This window comes from Echiichthys vipera, assembly GCF_963691815.1.
Source record: "Echiichthys vipera genome assembly, chromosome: 15".
Classification (NCBI taxonomy): domain Eukaryota; kingdom Metazoa; phylum Chordata; class Actinopteri; order Perciformes; family Trachinidae; genus Echiichthys; species Echiichthys vipera.
In genome coordinates, this window is record NC_139840.1 from 12,373,217 (window position 1) to 12,390,083 (window position 16,867).

The 16,867-nt window shown below is 40.8% G+C and overlaps 1 protein-coding gene across 2 annotated transcripts in view; it reads right to left on the reverse strand.

Annotated features, from left to right (window-relative positions):
• The window catches only part of obscnb (obscurin, cytoskeletal calmodulin and titin-interacting RhoGEF b), a 58,043-nt gene that overhangs the window by 36,877 nt on the left and 4,299 nt on the right, over nucleotides 1-16,867 (reverse strand). For both annotated transcript variants that reach the window (XM_083928095.1, XM_083928096.1), the window contains exons 3-33: nucleotides 16,336-16,605; nucleotides 15,892-16,152; nucleotides 14,570-14,875; nucleotides 14,196-14,462; nucleotides 13,907-14,013; nucleotides 13,251-13,419; nucleotides 12,503-12,778; nucleotides 12,142-12,423; nucleotides 11,647-11,922; nucleotides 11,082-11,363; nucleotides 10,715-10,990; nucleotides 10,308-10,589; nucleotides 9,194-9,487; nucleotides 8,497-8,778; nucleotides 8,053-8,328; nucleotides 7,691-7,963; nucleotides 7,320-7,586; nucleotides 6,966-7,235; nucleotides 6,606-6,872; nucleotides 6,175-6,441; nucleotides 5,921-6,033; nucleotides 5,665-5,818; nucleotides 5,392-5,553; nucleotides 5,196-5,300; nucleotides 3,934-4,200; nucleotides 2,155-2,424; nucleotides 1,761-2,027; nucleotides 1,343-1,609; nucleotides 870-1,136; nucleotides 490-759; nucleotides 136-405 (exon numbers count right to left, since the gene is read on the reverse strand). In XM_083928095.1, the coding sequence (XP_083784221.1) occupies nucleotides 136-405; nucleotides 490-759; nucleotides 870-1,136; nucleotides 1,343-1,609; nucleotides 1,761-2,027; nucleotides 2,155-2,424; nucleotides 3,934-4,200; nucleotides 5,196-5,300; nucleotides 5,392-5,553; nucleotides 5,665-5,818; nucleotides 5,921-6,033; nucleotides 6,175-6,441; nucleotides 6,606-6,872; nucleotides 6,966-7,235; nucleotides 7,320-7,586; nucleotides 7,691-7,963; nucleotides 8,053-8,328; nucleotides 8,497-8,778; nucleotides 9,194-9,487; nucleotides 10,308-10,589; nucleotides 10,715-10,990; nucleotides 11,082-11,363; nucleotides 11,647-11,922; nucleotides 12,142-12,423; nucleotides 12,503-12,778; nucleotides 13,251-13,419; nucleotides 13,907-14,013; nucleotides 14,196-14,462; nucleotides 14,570-14,875; nucleotides 15,892-16,152; nucleotides 16,336-16,605 (7,662 nt within the window). The remainder of the gene's footprint in view (nucleotides 1-135; nucleotides 406-489; nucleotides 760-869; nucleotides 1,137-1,342; nucleotides 1,610-1,760; nucleotides 2,028-2,154; nucleotides 2,425-3,933; nucleotides 4,201-5,195; nucleotides 5,301-5,391; nucleotides 5,554-5,664; nucleotides 5,819-5,920; nucleotides 6,034-6,174; nucleotides 6,442-6,605; nucleotides 6,873-6,965; nucleotides 7,236-7,319; nucleotides 7,587-7,690; nucleotides 7,964-8,052; nucleotides 8,329-8,496; nucleotides 8,779-9,193; nucleotides 9,488-10,307; nucleotides 10,590-10,714; nucleotides 10,991-11,081; nucleotides 11,364-11,646; nucleotides 11,923-12,141; nucleotides 12,424-12,502; nucleotides 12,779-13,250; nucleotides 13,420-13,906; nucleotides 14,014-14,195; nucleotides 14,463-14,569; nucleotides 14,876-15,891; nucleotides 16,153-16,335; nucleotides 16,606-16,867) is intronic.

Here is a 16,867-nt window from a genome sequence, read left to right on the forward strand (position 1 = left end):
AATATATTGATTATCTTTTTACCACAATTTCTCAATAAGTGTTGTCATAGCCAAGTCTCTTAAATGCTGTTACCCTGTCAAAGATAAAATGTTCAATAAGATGGAAGTAGATAAATACTGAATTTTTAGTATTACCCTTGATTTCCAGTTTGGCTTTCGTGGTCGCACCTCCAACAACTTCACAGCTGTACTCTCCGGAGTCTTGAGCACAGACCTTATGGATGGTCAGCTTCATGATCTTATCCTCTTGGCTGATGTCATACTTCTGACTCTTTTTGATGGCTTTGCCTTCCTTGGCCCACTTAACTGTGGAACTAACCTGTGTTACCTCACAGGTGAATGCAGCATCTTCCCCTTGAACAGCACTGACATTCTGTAGTCCTTTAGACACAGTTGAAGCTTTGGCTGCAACAAGGCATGATGACATTTTTATTATAGTACCTTTATATTCTTGGAACTTTGTCTAGGCCTCTTAAACATGTAGCTTACCTTCAACTGTTAATGTTGTTTTGGAGCTCAGGGCTTTAATGTTGAAGACTACCTCTCCAGCATCAGCAGGAGTGACATCCTTAATGGTCAGCATGTACTTGCGTCCTTTATTTGTGACTTTGAAGCGGCCTCCATGTGTGACGATGTGGCCATTAAGAGTCCAGGAACACTCCTCTGTGCTCTCACGAGATAAGATGCACTCAAAGCTACATGTCTCTCCCTCATTCACCTCAGCTGACTTCAGCCATTTGGTAATTCCAATGCCAATCTCTAAATTTGAAATGTGTAACGGAGAGCATACGTTGGTGATGATGCCAAATAATACCATATGTATAAAGGATAACACTGTAAAACTATTTATCTCAAACAACAGTACCAACCTCTTACAGTGACCTTTGATTTAGAAACCTCAGTTCCAAGATCACAACTATACTCTCCAGCATCTTCTGTGGTGACGTCCTTGATGATCAGTCCCAAAGACTTGCCTGTGTGAAGGAGCTCATACTTTGATCCAGCTTTCAAGACTTTACCTTCTTTTCGCCAGGTGGGAGAAACCCTGGGCTTGGATGCCTCGCACGCTAGAGTTATCATGCCTTTCTCCTCTCCAATGACATCATCTAGAGACTTAAGGAACACAGCACGCTTCTCTGGAGGGGAATTGAGAAAATAAAGTATGACCTTGGGATGTATTATGTTCTCACCTTTTGGGTGGACTGGCGTAAGCCACACTGAGCGCAGTTATACTTTAATCGGAGAATAATGTAGCCATGATTTCCTGCCTTAACCTGGTACAGGTCATACAGGAATTTTAATTTTTGATGTGCTTTTAAACGTAGTGCATGACAGTTCTTACCTTTAACCTTAAGGGTCACAGACTCTTTCACCTTGCGGACTTGAAAGGTGATAGTCCCCCCATCCTGAGGTGCTAAGCTCTTCAGTGTGAGCTTGTGAACCTTTCCTTCATGAGTAAGGGTGTTGACTTCATTAGTGAAGAGCACCTTGTCATTCAGAAGCCACTGTACCTCTTCATCTGCATAGTTAATCTCACATGTGAACACTGCATCGCTGTCTTCATCGATCTCTGTGTCAGCTAAATGCTTGGTGATCTTAATTTCACGCACTAGAAGGAAGAAACACAACAGTTTTAGTTCGAAGACCATTTTAGTTCATTTAGCATTAAAGCCATTTTTAAACAGCTGCTTTATGTGATGGTTTTAATAAAAAAATGCACAATAGCTCTATTCTGTGGCATTGAAAGGGATATACTGTACCTTCGACAGTAAGTGTCCCTTTGGTCTCAGCAGGTCCGGACTTACAGCAGTACTCTCCGCTGTCTTCCTCAGTCAAATTTTGAAGGGTAAGTTGGGCCCTTGTAGCATCTTGCTTTATGTTATACTTGTCTGACGCTACCAGAGGTACCTGACCTTTGAACCAATTAACCTCTTTGGGTTTGGCAGAGAATTTGCAGGTAAGTATAGCAGAACTTTTCTCCTTCCCCTTCACATCTTTGATGGGCTCTGCAATCTCAAGCGGGCGCTCTAAATGTGAGGAACAGCATGTGATTAGACATAACTGAATTATGCAGGATATATTTACCTATAACAGTATTCAAGTACAACAGTTATTGCAGCCGACTGCTGTATAAATGTAATCCAATCAATTTACCTTTGACTGTTAGCTGGGCTAAAGATTTGCTCTTCCCAGCTGTAAACTGCACAGGTCCTGTCATCGATGCTTTGGTCTTTTTGAAAGTGAGACGGTGCATAGTGCCCTCTTTTTCCATTTCAACATCAGTGCTCTCCTGCACGGCAGCTCCATTCAGAGTCCATATAGGAGGCTTCACCAGTTCCATACTGATTTCAACTTCAAAAACTGCTGCAAAGGGTTCTGTCACTTCTACTGAACTAAGCTCCCGCACAATGCTGATGGATTGCTCTGGAGGGTCCAAGAAAAGAGAATGGTTTAATTAGAAGTCAATGATATGATTTCATGAAATGAAAGTACTGCTGAGTTACGGTAAAGTATTTTAAGGACCTAAATCAAATTGCAAGTCCCATACAGTTTACATCTCATCTCATCTTCAACCGCTTATCCGGGGTCGGGGGGGCAGCAGCTCTAGCAGGGTACCCCAAACTTCCCTTTCCCGGGCCACATTAACCAGCTCTAACTGGGGGATCCCGAGGCGTTCCCAGGCCAGTGAGGAAATATAATCTCTCCACCTGGTCCTGGGACTTCCCCGAGGCCTCCTTCCAGCTGGACGTGCCTAGAACACCTCCCTAGGGATGCGCCCAGGGGGCATCCTTACTAGATGCCCGAACCACCTCAACTGGGTCCTTTCAACGCAAAGGAGCAGCGGCTCTACTCCGAGTTCCTCACTGATGGCTGAACTTCTCACCCTATCTCTAAGGGAGACTCCAGCCACACTCCCGAGAAAACCCATTTCGGCCGCTTGTACCCGCGACGGCCAAATGCTATGAAGTGGTCAGAAATAAAGAAATGGCATCTAATATTTTGTGTAAGCTATATAAATCAATGTGCAGGAGCTTAAGCCTTGTTTGGGATAAGTAATACGAGAATAGTCACAGCTGTTTTTTGTCATTCCAGATGGTAAGGGAAAAAAGTCATAGTATCCTGTAAAAAATGTTCCGTAGTATAAAGTATAAAGTACAGTAAAGACTATGCAAGTTGAGGGCTTAAATATGCACAACCATCTTTATGCTCCATTAATAATACACATATGATTACTTTTAAAGAGGCACTACAAACAACTGTTAGCATATCCTCATATTTCTTAAAAATAAAGCCAATCTCATAAACCTATTTTAAAGCATATATACACTTGGTACTCTCACCCAGGTGTTTTCACCTATATTGTCTCACTGGACAATAGACCCTTTCTTTTCAAGTATCCTTGTCAGCTATAACAATGTGAGCCAGCGTGCATAATGCCAGGACCCCCCGCCAGCAGCTACATGGAATTCAGCCACCACTAAATCTTTCATTTACACATGTGATTTTTATTCACGTGTTCTGTAAAAAAAAGAAAAAAAGATGACCCCATGTATTTCCCACCAAACTTCAACCCGAGCAGATCTACTCTATCAAAATGACTGAAAACACCTGCGTGAGTTATTAATATTATTTTGTTAATTTCTTGCACACATAATTTGTAAATACCGACTATGTTGATTCATGTAGTGAATCAGGCTCGATTCAACTGGCCAAGAAATAAATCAACATAAAGATTGATAGATAAACGGACAGACAGACAGACAGACATACATACATCTCATTGAGTAGGTGTCTGATGGCTTGTTTTGTGTAATACTTTGAGTATGTATACATGTACTGTATATACACAGTAATTATATACATAAATGCCCTAAAATTGATAAACCTGACACTAAGCTTACAATCAACCTTCATCATCTTCGATCATGTTACCTTCCACAAGTAGTTTACAGGATGTCTTGTCATCAGTTGCGTCACAGGTATAGGTGTCTTCGTCCCCATCGTCCACATCGTTGATGGTGAGTTTTCGGTACACATCTTCACTTTTGATCTCGTACTTCTTGCCGTGTATGATTTCTGTCTTGTTCTTGTACCACTTCACCTTTGCGCTGGCACGAGACACTTGGCATTCAAGATGACCACGATGCTTATACATCGCTATCTTATCCCTGAGTCTCTTCACAAACTTGACAGGCAGTTCTACAGTAACAATAACACTAAATCAATGAAAACTATCATGTATGCCACAAAGAAGGATTTAAGTCGATAAGTTATGCCAAAGCCCTTTCCTAGTCGATTATAGGACAGGCAATGTTCATAACTGAATTGTGTTATATCCAAAGCAATTGAAGCTAATACGTATTGGGACATTAATGCTTTTGTTGCACAACCAGTTTCAACATTATTTTTGCAAAAGCTACAGCAAACAGCAAGAATCTTGTACTGTGTATCAGTCGCTGTTGTTTATATCAGTTGCTGTTTAATTGCAAATAGCAAGACACACGGAAATATGTGCATGTTAATGTAACAGAGAAAAAGTATGCTATCTTATCTGTCACAGATTGTGCCACAACATATATATTTTTTATGGTTTTCTTATCGTTTTGACAGTCTTTTTCTCATACTCCTTGAGATTTCCAATCATCAGATGACCCCAGAATGTCCAGAAGCTGTGGCAAAACCCTTTGAAAATAAGCCTACACCTCAGCTAGTAAAACACCTCAAGAGTTGCTTCCTTTTGCCATCAGGCCTCAATGAGGCAGAACAATGTAAATGCAAGTTGCAACTGGATTTTTCTATCCCACAAACATTTGTCAGAATGGAAATTGTCAGAATGATGCATTATGTTTGCTTTACCCCCCAAAAAACCCATTTTATCTAACTTTAGTGTGACCTTTTACACTTGGTTCACTAAACCAGTTTACATTTTGATGTCGAATTACAGATGATCCAGGAATATTTCGTTTTCATGTAGACTTGTATAGCATAATAATATGTTTGCAGTAGCCTAATTGGTGTACGGTTTCAAACAAATGTGCAGAGGTATTAGATTATTTGCAACTTTCCAACCTCCTTTGTAATAACGAATAGAAACAATCCATTTGCAACCACATTTGTACATCGTAACATAAGGGTTACCCAACCCATGCAGCGATATACAGTATATACTGTCAGCACATAACCGTCTTGTTTACCTTTTACTTTAAGTTTTGCAGTTGAAGAGGCCTTGTCAGCTGTGAATTTAATCTCACCCATATCTTCTGGGGTGACAGACTTAAACAGCAGTACATATGTTCTGCCTGGAATAAGAAATAGAAAGGTTATAAATAAAAATGAATCAGGTACAATAAAATCAGATAAAATTGGGGTACTATTTTCTTGAGACCTTACCCTCTTGTCTCATCTTGATGTTGTCACCAACTTTGAGTTTAATACTTCCTTTGTACCACTGGCAGTCTACTTCATCATGTGAGATTTCACAGACAAATGCAGCACTCTCCTTCTCCATCACTTCCACATCCTCCAGCTTCTTAACAATCTTAATAACTCTGGCTGCAGGGGAAACATTTTCAAGATGTTTCTAATCACTGGAAGTCATTACACTATACCCTAAATAATGCTACCTGACTAATTTGTGTGCTTCGTAACATGACTAATAATTACCATCAACGGTGAGCTTGGCTGCGGTGTTATCATCAGTAGTGCGACATATGTAAGTGCCTGCATCTTCAGGGGTGCATTTGTTGATGACCAAAGTGCGTTTTCGACCCAAGGAATGGATGCCAAAGTTTTTCCCTGGTTTCAGTTCCACATCATCCTGCAGGGTTATATTTTTTTCACAATGTTACATATTTACAGTACACTTTTCAAATCATATTATTTCACTCTGCAGGCGGTCATTTAAATAATAATTTCTCACCTTGAACCATTTAACATCTGCATTGGTTTTGGACACTTCACATTCAAAAGTAACCTTCTCCTTCTCAGGAACACTGATATCCATAAGGGGCTTGGATATCATAGCAGGAGGTTCTGTAGAATCAACACAGGTTGGTCAAAAAGTGACTAAAAGACGACTCTTGTAGCAGAATGGGTACAAAAATAGAGGTTTGGTCAGCCAGGACCCTAGTGACCAATTAGGTGATTAATTAACTGACAGAAGACAGCCCTTACCTGTGACAATCAGTTTGCCAGAATTATGTACTCCTTCTGCTTGGAAGGCAATCGTTCCTGCATCCTCCCTCTTGAGATTGGACAATGTTAAGGCATGCTTCTTTCCGAGGGCTGTGATACGACAGTTCGCCCCTGACCTTAACTTGGCCCCATCCCTGGTCCAGGAGCCTTCAACATCAGCCTGGCTGAGTTCTACCTCAAGAGTGACTGTCTCTTTCTCATGTGCCTTGGTTTCTGTTAAGCCCTTTATTACCTGGATCTTCTTCACTAAAGGGAAAAAAACAAAATGTTTGAGTGCTAACATGCAAGCAGGGCTTCCTGGCCTGTAACTCAAAATGTAAAATTTAAACACACGTTACTTGAGACATTCTATTTCTAGATATGTACTAATACTGTATGTATCCTAATAATGTGATTGTGGATCATCTTACTCTCCACATTGAGCTTGGCCTGGGTTTTGTCATCCAAAGTTTCACAGGAGTAGATGCCCCGGTCAGCATTAGTCACACTCTTAAAGACCAGAGCCTGCTTAGCCCCGTCTACCCGAATCTCCATGTTTCCTGCAGGCTGCAGCACTACGCTGTTCTTCATCCACTTCACTTCATCTGATGACTTACTGAGCTCCACCTCAAGCTTCACTTCACTCTGCTCCTCCACTGTCAGGTTTTCTAGCTTCTTCTTAAATGTCACAGGTTCATCTAATTTGGGCGCAAATGTCACAGTTAATGGGGAAATCACAATACTTATCATACTTAAAAAATCACATTTTAATGAGAAATCTGTGTTCTTACGCTGCACTTGTAGGGTCGCTTTGCAGCTTTTGCCTTCTGCATCCACGCTAATCTCTCCAGCATCTTTTTGGGTGACAGAGATAATGGTGAGAGAGTGACTGCTGCCACCATGCTCCATCTTATACTTGGGCCCAGCCATGACGGGTATATTTCTGTGGAACCATTTAACACTGGCGTCCGCTGGGTTGACGGCACACTTGAAAATGGCATCTTTTCCCTCCATTGCAGCCACATTGTTCAGTTTGGTGGTCAGCCTCACCAGTCTGGGTGCTGAAAGGAACGTGCGACATCAAATAAAGCAGACTGATATTTCTATCCTGAAACTCTGATTTGTTAGTTAAATGAAATTATTACCTTTTGAGGAGACTTTAGCAGAGGTCTTGTCACTTCTACATTCACAACTGTATTCTCCATCATCTTCTTTAGTCATGCCAGTCACAGTAAGAAGCCGCTTGGCACCATCTGTCCTGAGACAGTGCCTGCCTCCAGGTTTAATCTCACGACCATCATGCTGCCAAACAACATCCCCTGAGGCTTGATTTAGTTCACAAATCAGGCTAAGTGTACCTCCCAACTCCACTGTAGCAGTTTTCAAAGGGACAACAAACTTCAAAGCTGAATCTGAAATGAAAAAAAATGGATGTTGGACATCAAAACCAAATCTGGCCTCTAACAAGGTCTATATAGCAATCATCCGAATGTCATAAAACATTTCTATGACTTGCCTTTAACTTGAACTTTGAACTCCAGTTTGTCTTCAGCAGTTTGACAGGAGAATGTTCCACTGTCTTTGGATTCTGAGGATTTTACTATCAGAGTACGAGAGAGGCCATCTTTTTTCATTTCATACTTACTGCCCTCCTTGAGCTCCACACCTTCTCTAAACCACTTAACACTACCACTCTCAGTGGTCAGCTCAGTGGTCAAAACAACTTTTTCACTTGCTTGAACAATACATGTGTCCTTGACAAGCTTCTTCTGAAACTTGACAGCGGCATCTTAAGAGAAGTAAGAGTGTATTTTTAGTGATCTGTGCAAAGAATTGTCAATCTTTTGGCAAAATGAGTTATATTTGAAATATATTTACCTGTCATCTGCAGCTTAAATACCAGTTTCTCTGTTCCAGCCTCACACGTGTATTCTCCAGCATCTTTTTTTTCCATTTTTTCTATCACCAGCTCACGACTCTTGCCCTTTGAGTCCATGTGGACCGCTTTGCTGGAAGTCAGCAGTTTGCCATCTTTGTACCATTTCACGTCTGTCTTGGAATCAGAAACCTCACAGCTCAAAGTGGCTTTCTGTGAGAGAGTGGCTTTCACCTCCTTTTGGACAGAGTCCTTGTTAGAGAAGCCAGCTGGGGCTTCTTCAGAGTAAATGAAAAATTTGAAGAAAACAAATGACAACATATCAGTCAACCCAAAATGCATGGCCACAGTCAAAAACAATCAGCCACAATGATCCACTTAACGACTGAACACAAATAGATGAACACAACAGAAAAAATTATAAGCAATCATCTTATTCCTCATACCTGCCACTTGCATCTTAAAAGGCAGCTTGTCAGTCCCAGCCTCACAGATGTACTCTCCAGCATCCTTCTTCTCCACGCTGTCAATCACCAGCTGGCGAATCTTGCCTTTCGACTCAGTGTGGATTGTTTTGCTGGAAGTCAGCAGTTTGCCATCCTTGTACCATTTCACCTCTGTCTTGGTATCAGCTACCTCACAGCTCAGAGTGGCTTTCTGGGAGAGAGTGGCTTTCACCTCCTTTTGGACGGATTCTTTGTTGGAGAAGGCTGACTTGGGTTGGATCTCTGCAAAAGTAATAATGGAGAATGTCACGGCATTAGGGCCCTCCATTTTAATACAACAGTTAAAACATTGCAAAACTACTATGTCGGTATGATACCAGCCATAGTATAACCAAATTGCACATATCATCAACACATATAGATTAAATAATTGTGCAGCAAAGGTTATTGTATAGCTACATGAATAAAACAACGAAAGAATCACAAAGAATAATACAAATATTTGTGATACCAACATACTACAACATTTCCAGTTCAACCAAGAGCAGTAGTTGAGCAAAACTAAAAATTCAAAGCATCCACTGCAGCTATTTTTGGTCTACTTTAACCAAAAATCTGAGATAAGCAAACAGATGTTTACAGACTTCAACAAAAATATGCACAAATCCCATATACTATTCCCTTTGATTCCTCATACCTGTCACCTGTACTTTAAATGGCAGTTTTTCAGTTCCGACTTCACAGATGTATTCTCCTGCATCTTTCTTCTCTATGCTGTCAATCACCAGTTGACGAATCTTTCCCTTTGATTCCATGTGAACTGCTCTGCTGGAACTCAGCAGTTTGCCGTCTTTGTACCATTTCACCTCTGTGTTGTTATCAACTACCTCACAGCTCAGTGTGGCTTTCTGGGAGAGAGCAGCTTTCACATCCCTCTGGACAGACTCTTTGTTGAGGAAAGCGGCTTTAGCCTGGACTTCTGTAGAATTACCTGTAAAGGAGTGTGGTGTCAACTACCCATACAAAAAAGGACTTTACACTATAAAACCCAGCACAAACACCACTTTGACTTTACTGGATAAAGACAACTTACAGATGCAGTGCACAGATCAAATAAGCTCTACTAAAGCACATCAAATAGAGGGAGACATTACATTGCGCTTTGCAAACATAAAGCGAAAGCAAATTGGTTATCTGCAAGTTGCCATAGAAAGGCACAATGTATCAAAAACAATTAATTGTGAAAGAAAAAGACCAGACAAAACACAGGGCCAAAAAAAAGCAGAGCTGCCTCAGCAGACAAATGTTACATGAAGTCAAAGAATGAAGCTCAGAAGTTCATACAAGCAACAAAACCGAAGATATCCACATAATTTCAATTGCACTCTAATAACACAAGCCTCCAAGACTCCAATGTTGTTTGTGCAGCTGTTTTGCACCAATATGACTCTGCAAAGGTACTCAGAAGGCTGCTTTCCTAAACTTTATTAAAGAGTATTTAACATTATTAAACATTATAAATACAGTGTATTACATTGTCAACCAATTCTTGAAATGATTACTGAGAAAATAAAGTATAATACTCAAATATATAGCTAAATTAACGTCAATGTTCAGTATTAGTCAACTGCCGACATTGCAACTAAGAACTACACAATGACACCATTTCTAAATCACCCCATGTATCGTTTCCTTCTTTATACATTCTGTAATCAAGTATTTCACATTGTAATGTTCTACATGCTATATCCTCAAAATAAACAACAAAATAAACATTTGTTATTTATTATAACACACTACATTCTCCTTACCTTCAACGTTTATTTTGAAGACCAGCTTCTCAGTATCAGCCTCACACACATACTCTCCAGCATCCTTCTTTTCCACGCTGTCAATCACCAACAGGCGACTCTTGCCCTTCGACTCTGCATGGATTGACTTACTGGTGGCCAGCAGTTTGCCATCCTTGTACCATTTCACGTCGGTTTTATTATCAGATACCTCCCAGCTCAGAGTGGCTTTCTGGGAGAGAGTGGCTTTCACCTCCTTCTGGACGCCTTCCTTGTTAGAGAAAGCAGCCTGGACCTGTGTTTCTGTCGAGGAGACCATGAATGCGGATGACAAAAACTTTTAACTTGTCCACTAATATGTGAGCAAATGCGATACTAGCAGATCAATCAACATAAACTCTATCAGCCAGTTCAGTCATGGGCCTTACCTGCCACCTGGAGTTTGAAGACCAGCTTCTCAGTCCCAGCCTCACAGATGTACTCTCCAACATCCTTCCTCTCCACGCTGTCTATCACCAGCTGGCGACTTTTACCCCTTGACTCTGTGTGTATTGTCTTGCTGGAAGTCAGCAGCTTGCCGTCCTTGTACCATTTCACCTCTGTCTTGGAGTCAGAGACGTCACAGTTCAGAGTGGCTTTCTGGGAGAGAGTAGCTTTCACCTCCTTCTGGACGGATTCCTTGTTGAAAAAGGCTGACTGGGCCTCTGATGGAGGAGGTATGACAAATGCAAATATCAGATCCAAAAAAACATCCAATTAGTAACATTATTATTTTGAAAATCTACCTTCCCTTACCTGCCACTTGCATCTTAAAAGGCAGCTTCTCAGTCCCAGCCTCACAGATGTACTCTCCAGCATCCTTCTTGTCTACGCTGTCGATCACCAGCTGGCGACTCTTGCCTTTCGACTCCGTATGGATTGTTTTGCTGGAAGTCAGCAGTTTGCCATCCTTGTACCATTTCACCTCTGTCTTGGTATCAGCTACCTCACAGCTCAGAGTGGCTTTCTGGGAGAGAGTGGCTTTCACCTCCTTTTGGACGGATTCTTTGTTGGAGAAGGCTGACTTGGGTTGGATCTCTGCAAAAGTAATAATGGAGAATGTCACCACATTAGGGCCCTGCAGTTTAACACAACGTGTTAAAAAATTGCGAAACTACTATGTCAGTATGATACCAGTATGATACCAGCCTGCGCTGGCAGGAAAACTGTATAACATCAATAAAGATTAAATAAATGTGCAGCGAAGATCAGCAAACTGTATTGAATAGCTGCATAAATTAAACAACAAACAAAGCACAAATATTTATCTGAAAATATTTGTTAGATTCTATATATCAATTAATCAATCGAGCAGTCCTACCTGACACAACTATCTTGAAGGCCAGCTTTTCCCCTCCGGCTTCACATGTGTACTCTCCAGCATCACTCTTCTCAACCTTTTCAATCACCAGCTGACGAGTATTGCCTTTTACTTCTGAGTATATCGTCCTACTGGATGTCAATATCTTGCCACCCTTGTACCATTTCACCTCTGTCTTGGTATCAGCCACCTCGCAGCTCAGAGTGGCTTTCTGGGAGAGAGCAGCTTTCACCTCCTTCTGAACAGACTCCTTGTTGAAGAAAGCTGACTGGGCCTCTGAGGGTAACGTCAATGAGAAATACAAGGTTCTTATGAGCACTGATTTTTGTTTTGTTTGATTTTATCATTTCAAAATACGTAACAACTAACCTTCTCCAAACCCTAAACTTAAATCATATTCATATAGTAGCTCCTGACATACATACATAAAAAACATTAAAAGCTGAAAATATTTGTTAGATTCTATAAATGAATTAATCTATCGAGCAGTCCTACCTGACACAATTATCTTGAAGACCAGCTTATCCCCTCCGGCTTCACATGTATACTCTCCAGCATCGCTCTTCTCCACTTTTTCAATCACCAGCTGGCGAGTATTGCCTTTTACTTCTGAGTATATTGTTCTACTGGATATCAATAACTTGCTGTCTTTATACCATTTCACCTCTGTCTTGCTGTCAGAAACATTGCAACTAAGAGATGCTTTCTGGGAGAGAGCAGCTTTCACCTCCTTCTGGACTGACTCCTTGTTGGAGAAGGCAGCTACCGCTTGAGTTTCTAAGAAAGAAATAAGATTTTTTTTATATCTGTGATGTGCAGTCAAGTCTTGAAGTACCGCAGCATCATAAAGTCTTACCTTTTATCTTGACTTGGAATGTGACTTTGTCTGCTGCTGTCTCACAGGTGTAATGCCCTTCGTCACTTTTTTTGGCGCCCTTGATGATGAGTTTCCTTTGAGTCCCTTTGGAGACGAAGGTGGTTCTTTGGTCCTCAGTGAGCTCCACTTGATCTTTTCTCCACACGACGACGGCACTGGCAGGAGATACTTCGCAGCTCAACTCAAGATCTCCTTTAAGAGACGATGACATTCCCATGGTACCTCTGGCTTTGTTCAGGAACTTGGCGGGTTCGTCTTAGAGAAAAAGAGATGAAAACTGAGTCATGACTTTCTGAATTAATTATTTGTCTTTTTTTCAATTTCATACAAATAAAATGTATGTTATTTAAATTTGAGAGGAGTACATATAAAATGTTTGTGACAATAATTAAAATCCCTTTGGAAATGTTTATCTTTATGTTTGTTGTTTGAGCATTTCATGTGTGGAAAGAGCATGACCATGTGAGCTGACTAACATGATGACAGATAGCTCTTTTCCCTATTGGATGGCTCGTACGCTTAGAGCAGGTCACATTTTAGTATATCACATGGTCTGGGACAAACCCTGCATGTGGGATTGAAGCAATTCTTGTTGCACACACTGAGCCCAGTTCTCTTTATGCAAATAATCCTTTAACCGAGCGAGCAGAGCATAGCTGTGATACTTGCTTCCCATGCCAACACACAATCCATAGCAAGACGGATTAATTAAAAAGATCAAGTTTACCTCTAAGACTGAGTTGCAGGGACATCCTGTCATCCGCTAAAACACACTCGTAGATGCCCACGTCTTCCTCTGTAACATTGTGTACCATAAGAATCCTCTTGCGGTCGATGATCATATATTCATACTTCTTTCCCATTTTCACCTCTCGCCCATTTCTCATCCAAACCACCTGAAGAAACAAACACATCAAAAACAGTCATGCAAAAGAAGGTAAAAGCTATGGTTAAAGGAATACTTGAATATTATACTTAAGTAGAATTACTGTTAATTTAGTATTACCACGTAGGAGTACTTTAAAAATAAACAAAGTGTCTGCTTTGAAGACTCTTCTGAGTAAGATTAACATGAAATAGAAAATGTGGCATACTGTACTGACTTAATTTATCCCCAAATAAATACCCCTTACCAACTTCAACCACAATACATCAATTCAGTCAAAAAAGAAAAAGAGTCCAAATTAACATTTCTAAAGGTACCTGAATACTATGCTTCATCAAAAAAGCAGATTTGACATTAGACTCAAAATAGAGCAAAAGAAAAATATACTCATCCACAGAAAGTATAATATCTACATGTTTTCTTGTGTATACTTGTAAAATTGAGGTTATATTAAAATAATCTGTGCAAGCTAAAAGTATAGCTGGAAAACCACAAACCTGTGCATTGTAATCCGACACCTCAGCAGTCAGTTGAGCAGTGGCTTGGGCACTGCAGATCACTACCTCCAAAAGATCTGACTTGTTGGTGAACCTAACGGGGGGAGCTAAAAAATATAGTTTTCATGTAATAAGGCAGTATTGATTTGCTTCTCACCAAAACTTACAATAAATATCAATGGCCTTCAATTAAAAACAGATTAAATACAGAAAAGCAAATGTACTACAATTTATTTATATGCTTTGAGCAGTTTTCTCTGTTGATAATAGCTGACGTATGAGCGCATACCCTTCACAGAGAGAATGCAACTGCTTTGCGAGCCACCACCCACAAACTTGACCTCTGTTCCGTTCATTTCCATGGTCACGATGCGGATGAGCAGAGTGTGTAGGTTCTTGGACCTGGTGATGAGGTAGTCGGCTCCACTGCGCAGGAGGCGGCCATTTAGAGACCAGAAGCCAGAACAAATGGCGGACAGCTCCACAGAGATGGAGAACTCCTCACCAGCGAATGCAGTGCTGTTCTTTAGGCCTTCCCTGATTTCAGCACTGGGTTCTGGAGACAACAGGCAAATGAAGCATGGGCAAAGAACACTTGAATGCATACAACAATAGGACAAAAGCATGAATGACAAAAGAATGTCACAGAGACATCAGTCTTACCTAGGTAGAAGCTTCCAGGCACCTCCAGGTAGGGACTCTGGCCAAAGTCATTCATTGCCGAGATACGGAACTGGTAGGTAGCTTCTTCTATGAAGCTGCAGATGGTGACCTCTGTTGAAACAATGGTTTCTCCAGCATTGCACCTCTGCCATGTCTTTGTGCCAATCTTCCTTCTCTCCACAATGTAGCTCTTGATAGGCACGGGGCGGTCGCTGTCAGGAGGAGACCACTGAATGGTGATGGATGAGTCAGTCTTGTTGTGCACCACTGCATCGACAGGGGGATCGGGAGGATGCTTCCTCGCAGCTAGAACAGAAAGAGCCATGATCATGCTATTTACAGTATATGATCAGATGAGTATTGAGTGGTTGTAGTAAATCAAAAGAAAGATCACAGGAAGATTCTGTTTCTTTTTTTAAAAAAACATCAATATTTGGCAATTATTCTTGTTAGTTAGGATAACACTTTGTTTACCAGTTCAATAATTGTGATGCTGTAGGAAGTCAAGGGGACTCGGCTAAATGTAGCCACACAACGGAGCACAATGACTATCACACACATAAACAATCACATCAGGTTTCAAAAAAGTCAACTTTACGAGCATAAACTATAAATTCCCTGAGGAGCACCCATCCCGGCACTCTTTCATCACTTATTTGGAGGTGAAAGCACCATAGGTTGCACAAGATATTTTGATAGACAGGGTCGTAAAAATTCCCTCATAATATTTTAACAGCAGTCATTTTAAAGTTTCAACGATAGAAAGACGCATTTTCTAGAATTTAATTTTCATTCATTCAATAAATGTTTTTATAATTAATATACAAAACAAGAATATAGATTATAAGGAAATAGAGATAAAAGATGAGCAGACACTGGCCGTGCAGTTAATTTTTCATGTCAACACCACAAGTAGCAGATTAAGTATTTTTAGTGGAGGCCACTAAAAACCCTGTGGCCATTGTGCCACCACAATTATTGGGCTTTTAAAAAGAAGTTTCAGACACTCAGCTGCCGTGATATCAGCAATATCTGTTGATCTCTTGCCTTTACAGTTTACAGATTGCCTCATTGACCCTGTCAGGCTCCCTATTAGCATTAGCATCTGTAGTAATCTTGTAATAGCAATAAATATTAAAAAAGAGAACTACTATAATAATAATAATGCAAGACAATAAGGATAATAAGCAAGAAGTACTGTAATGTACTGTACTGTCTGTTTACTTTAGTTGCATCTGTGTTATTTAAACATGAATTAACACTCTCTAAGCAGGTCAGAACAAACACAATTCATTTGAATTTGACCCAGGTATCATGCTCACCAGTGACAGAAAATCGAGTGGAAGTCTTGCAGTCTCCAGCGACGAAGGCCACTTCTCCTGAGTCATCTGCCTGGCAATCTCTGATTGTGAGTGTGTACTGTCTGAGCACACAGGCGATGGAAATACGGGAGTCTTCCTTAAGCTTCTCTCCATTGCGGGTCCAGTAGACATCCGGGAAAGGATGCTCCAACTCCACACAGAAGATGACAGTGTCACTGACAGGGACTACTGTCCTCCGGGGAAGCTTCTTAGTAATGTTGCCTGGGATATAAGAGGAAATAAAGATTACACAAAGAAAGACATTCAGTGGCATTGTAGACACATTGATTAGCTGTTCTTAAATTCCCAGCTTTCAGATCATATTATTTACTCTTGATAACAGCATTGTAATGCCTTTACATTATACTTAACCAGAAATAAAGACTAAAAAATCCTCAAGCGTACCCAGGACAGTGAGCTCAGCCACAGTGCGACTGCCCTCCTTCATCTCGCAGATATAAACACCATCATCGTTGGTGGTGACATTGTGAATGGTGAGACGACGCAGGGTTCCTTCCTGCTCCATGTAATATTTGGTGTTTTGCTCCAACCGTGTTTCCTCCATGAACCAGTTGGCCAGGGTGGCACTAACAGGCACCTCACACATCAGTGTGGCTGATGTTTTCTCTTGAACTTCCACATCCTGAAGCTTCCTCCTGAATGGCACCTTAGGCTCTGACACGATGAAAAATAACAGAATCTTCAGGTTACACAGCCATAGTGATGGTATTATCAGTCTGTCAAGCATATACTTTCAGACCAAGCATTTTCCAGGCTGGTGTAACGTTTAAATCAAGTTAGGGGAAACTAGAAACATTCAATGTCTGTATTTTTTGAGCCCCAAGATTTGAGACTTGGCTTTTTTAAACAATGTTTAAAAAAAAAAAATTTCATTAGCCAAAAGCTCTTATAGAGGAAGATTTTGGCAAACATTTCT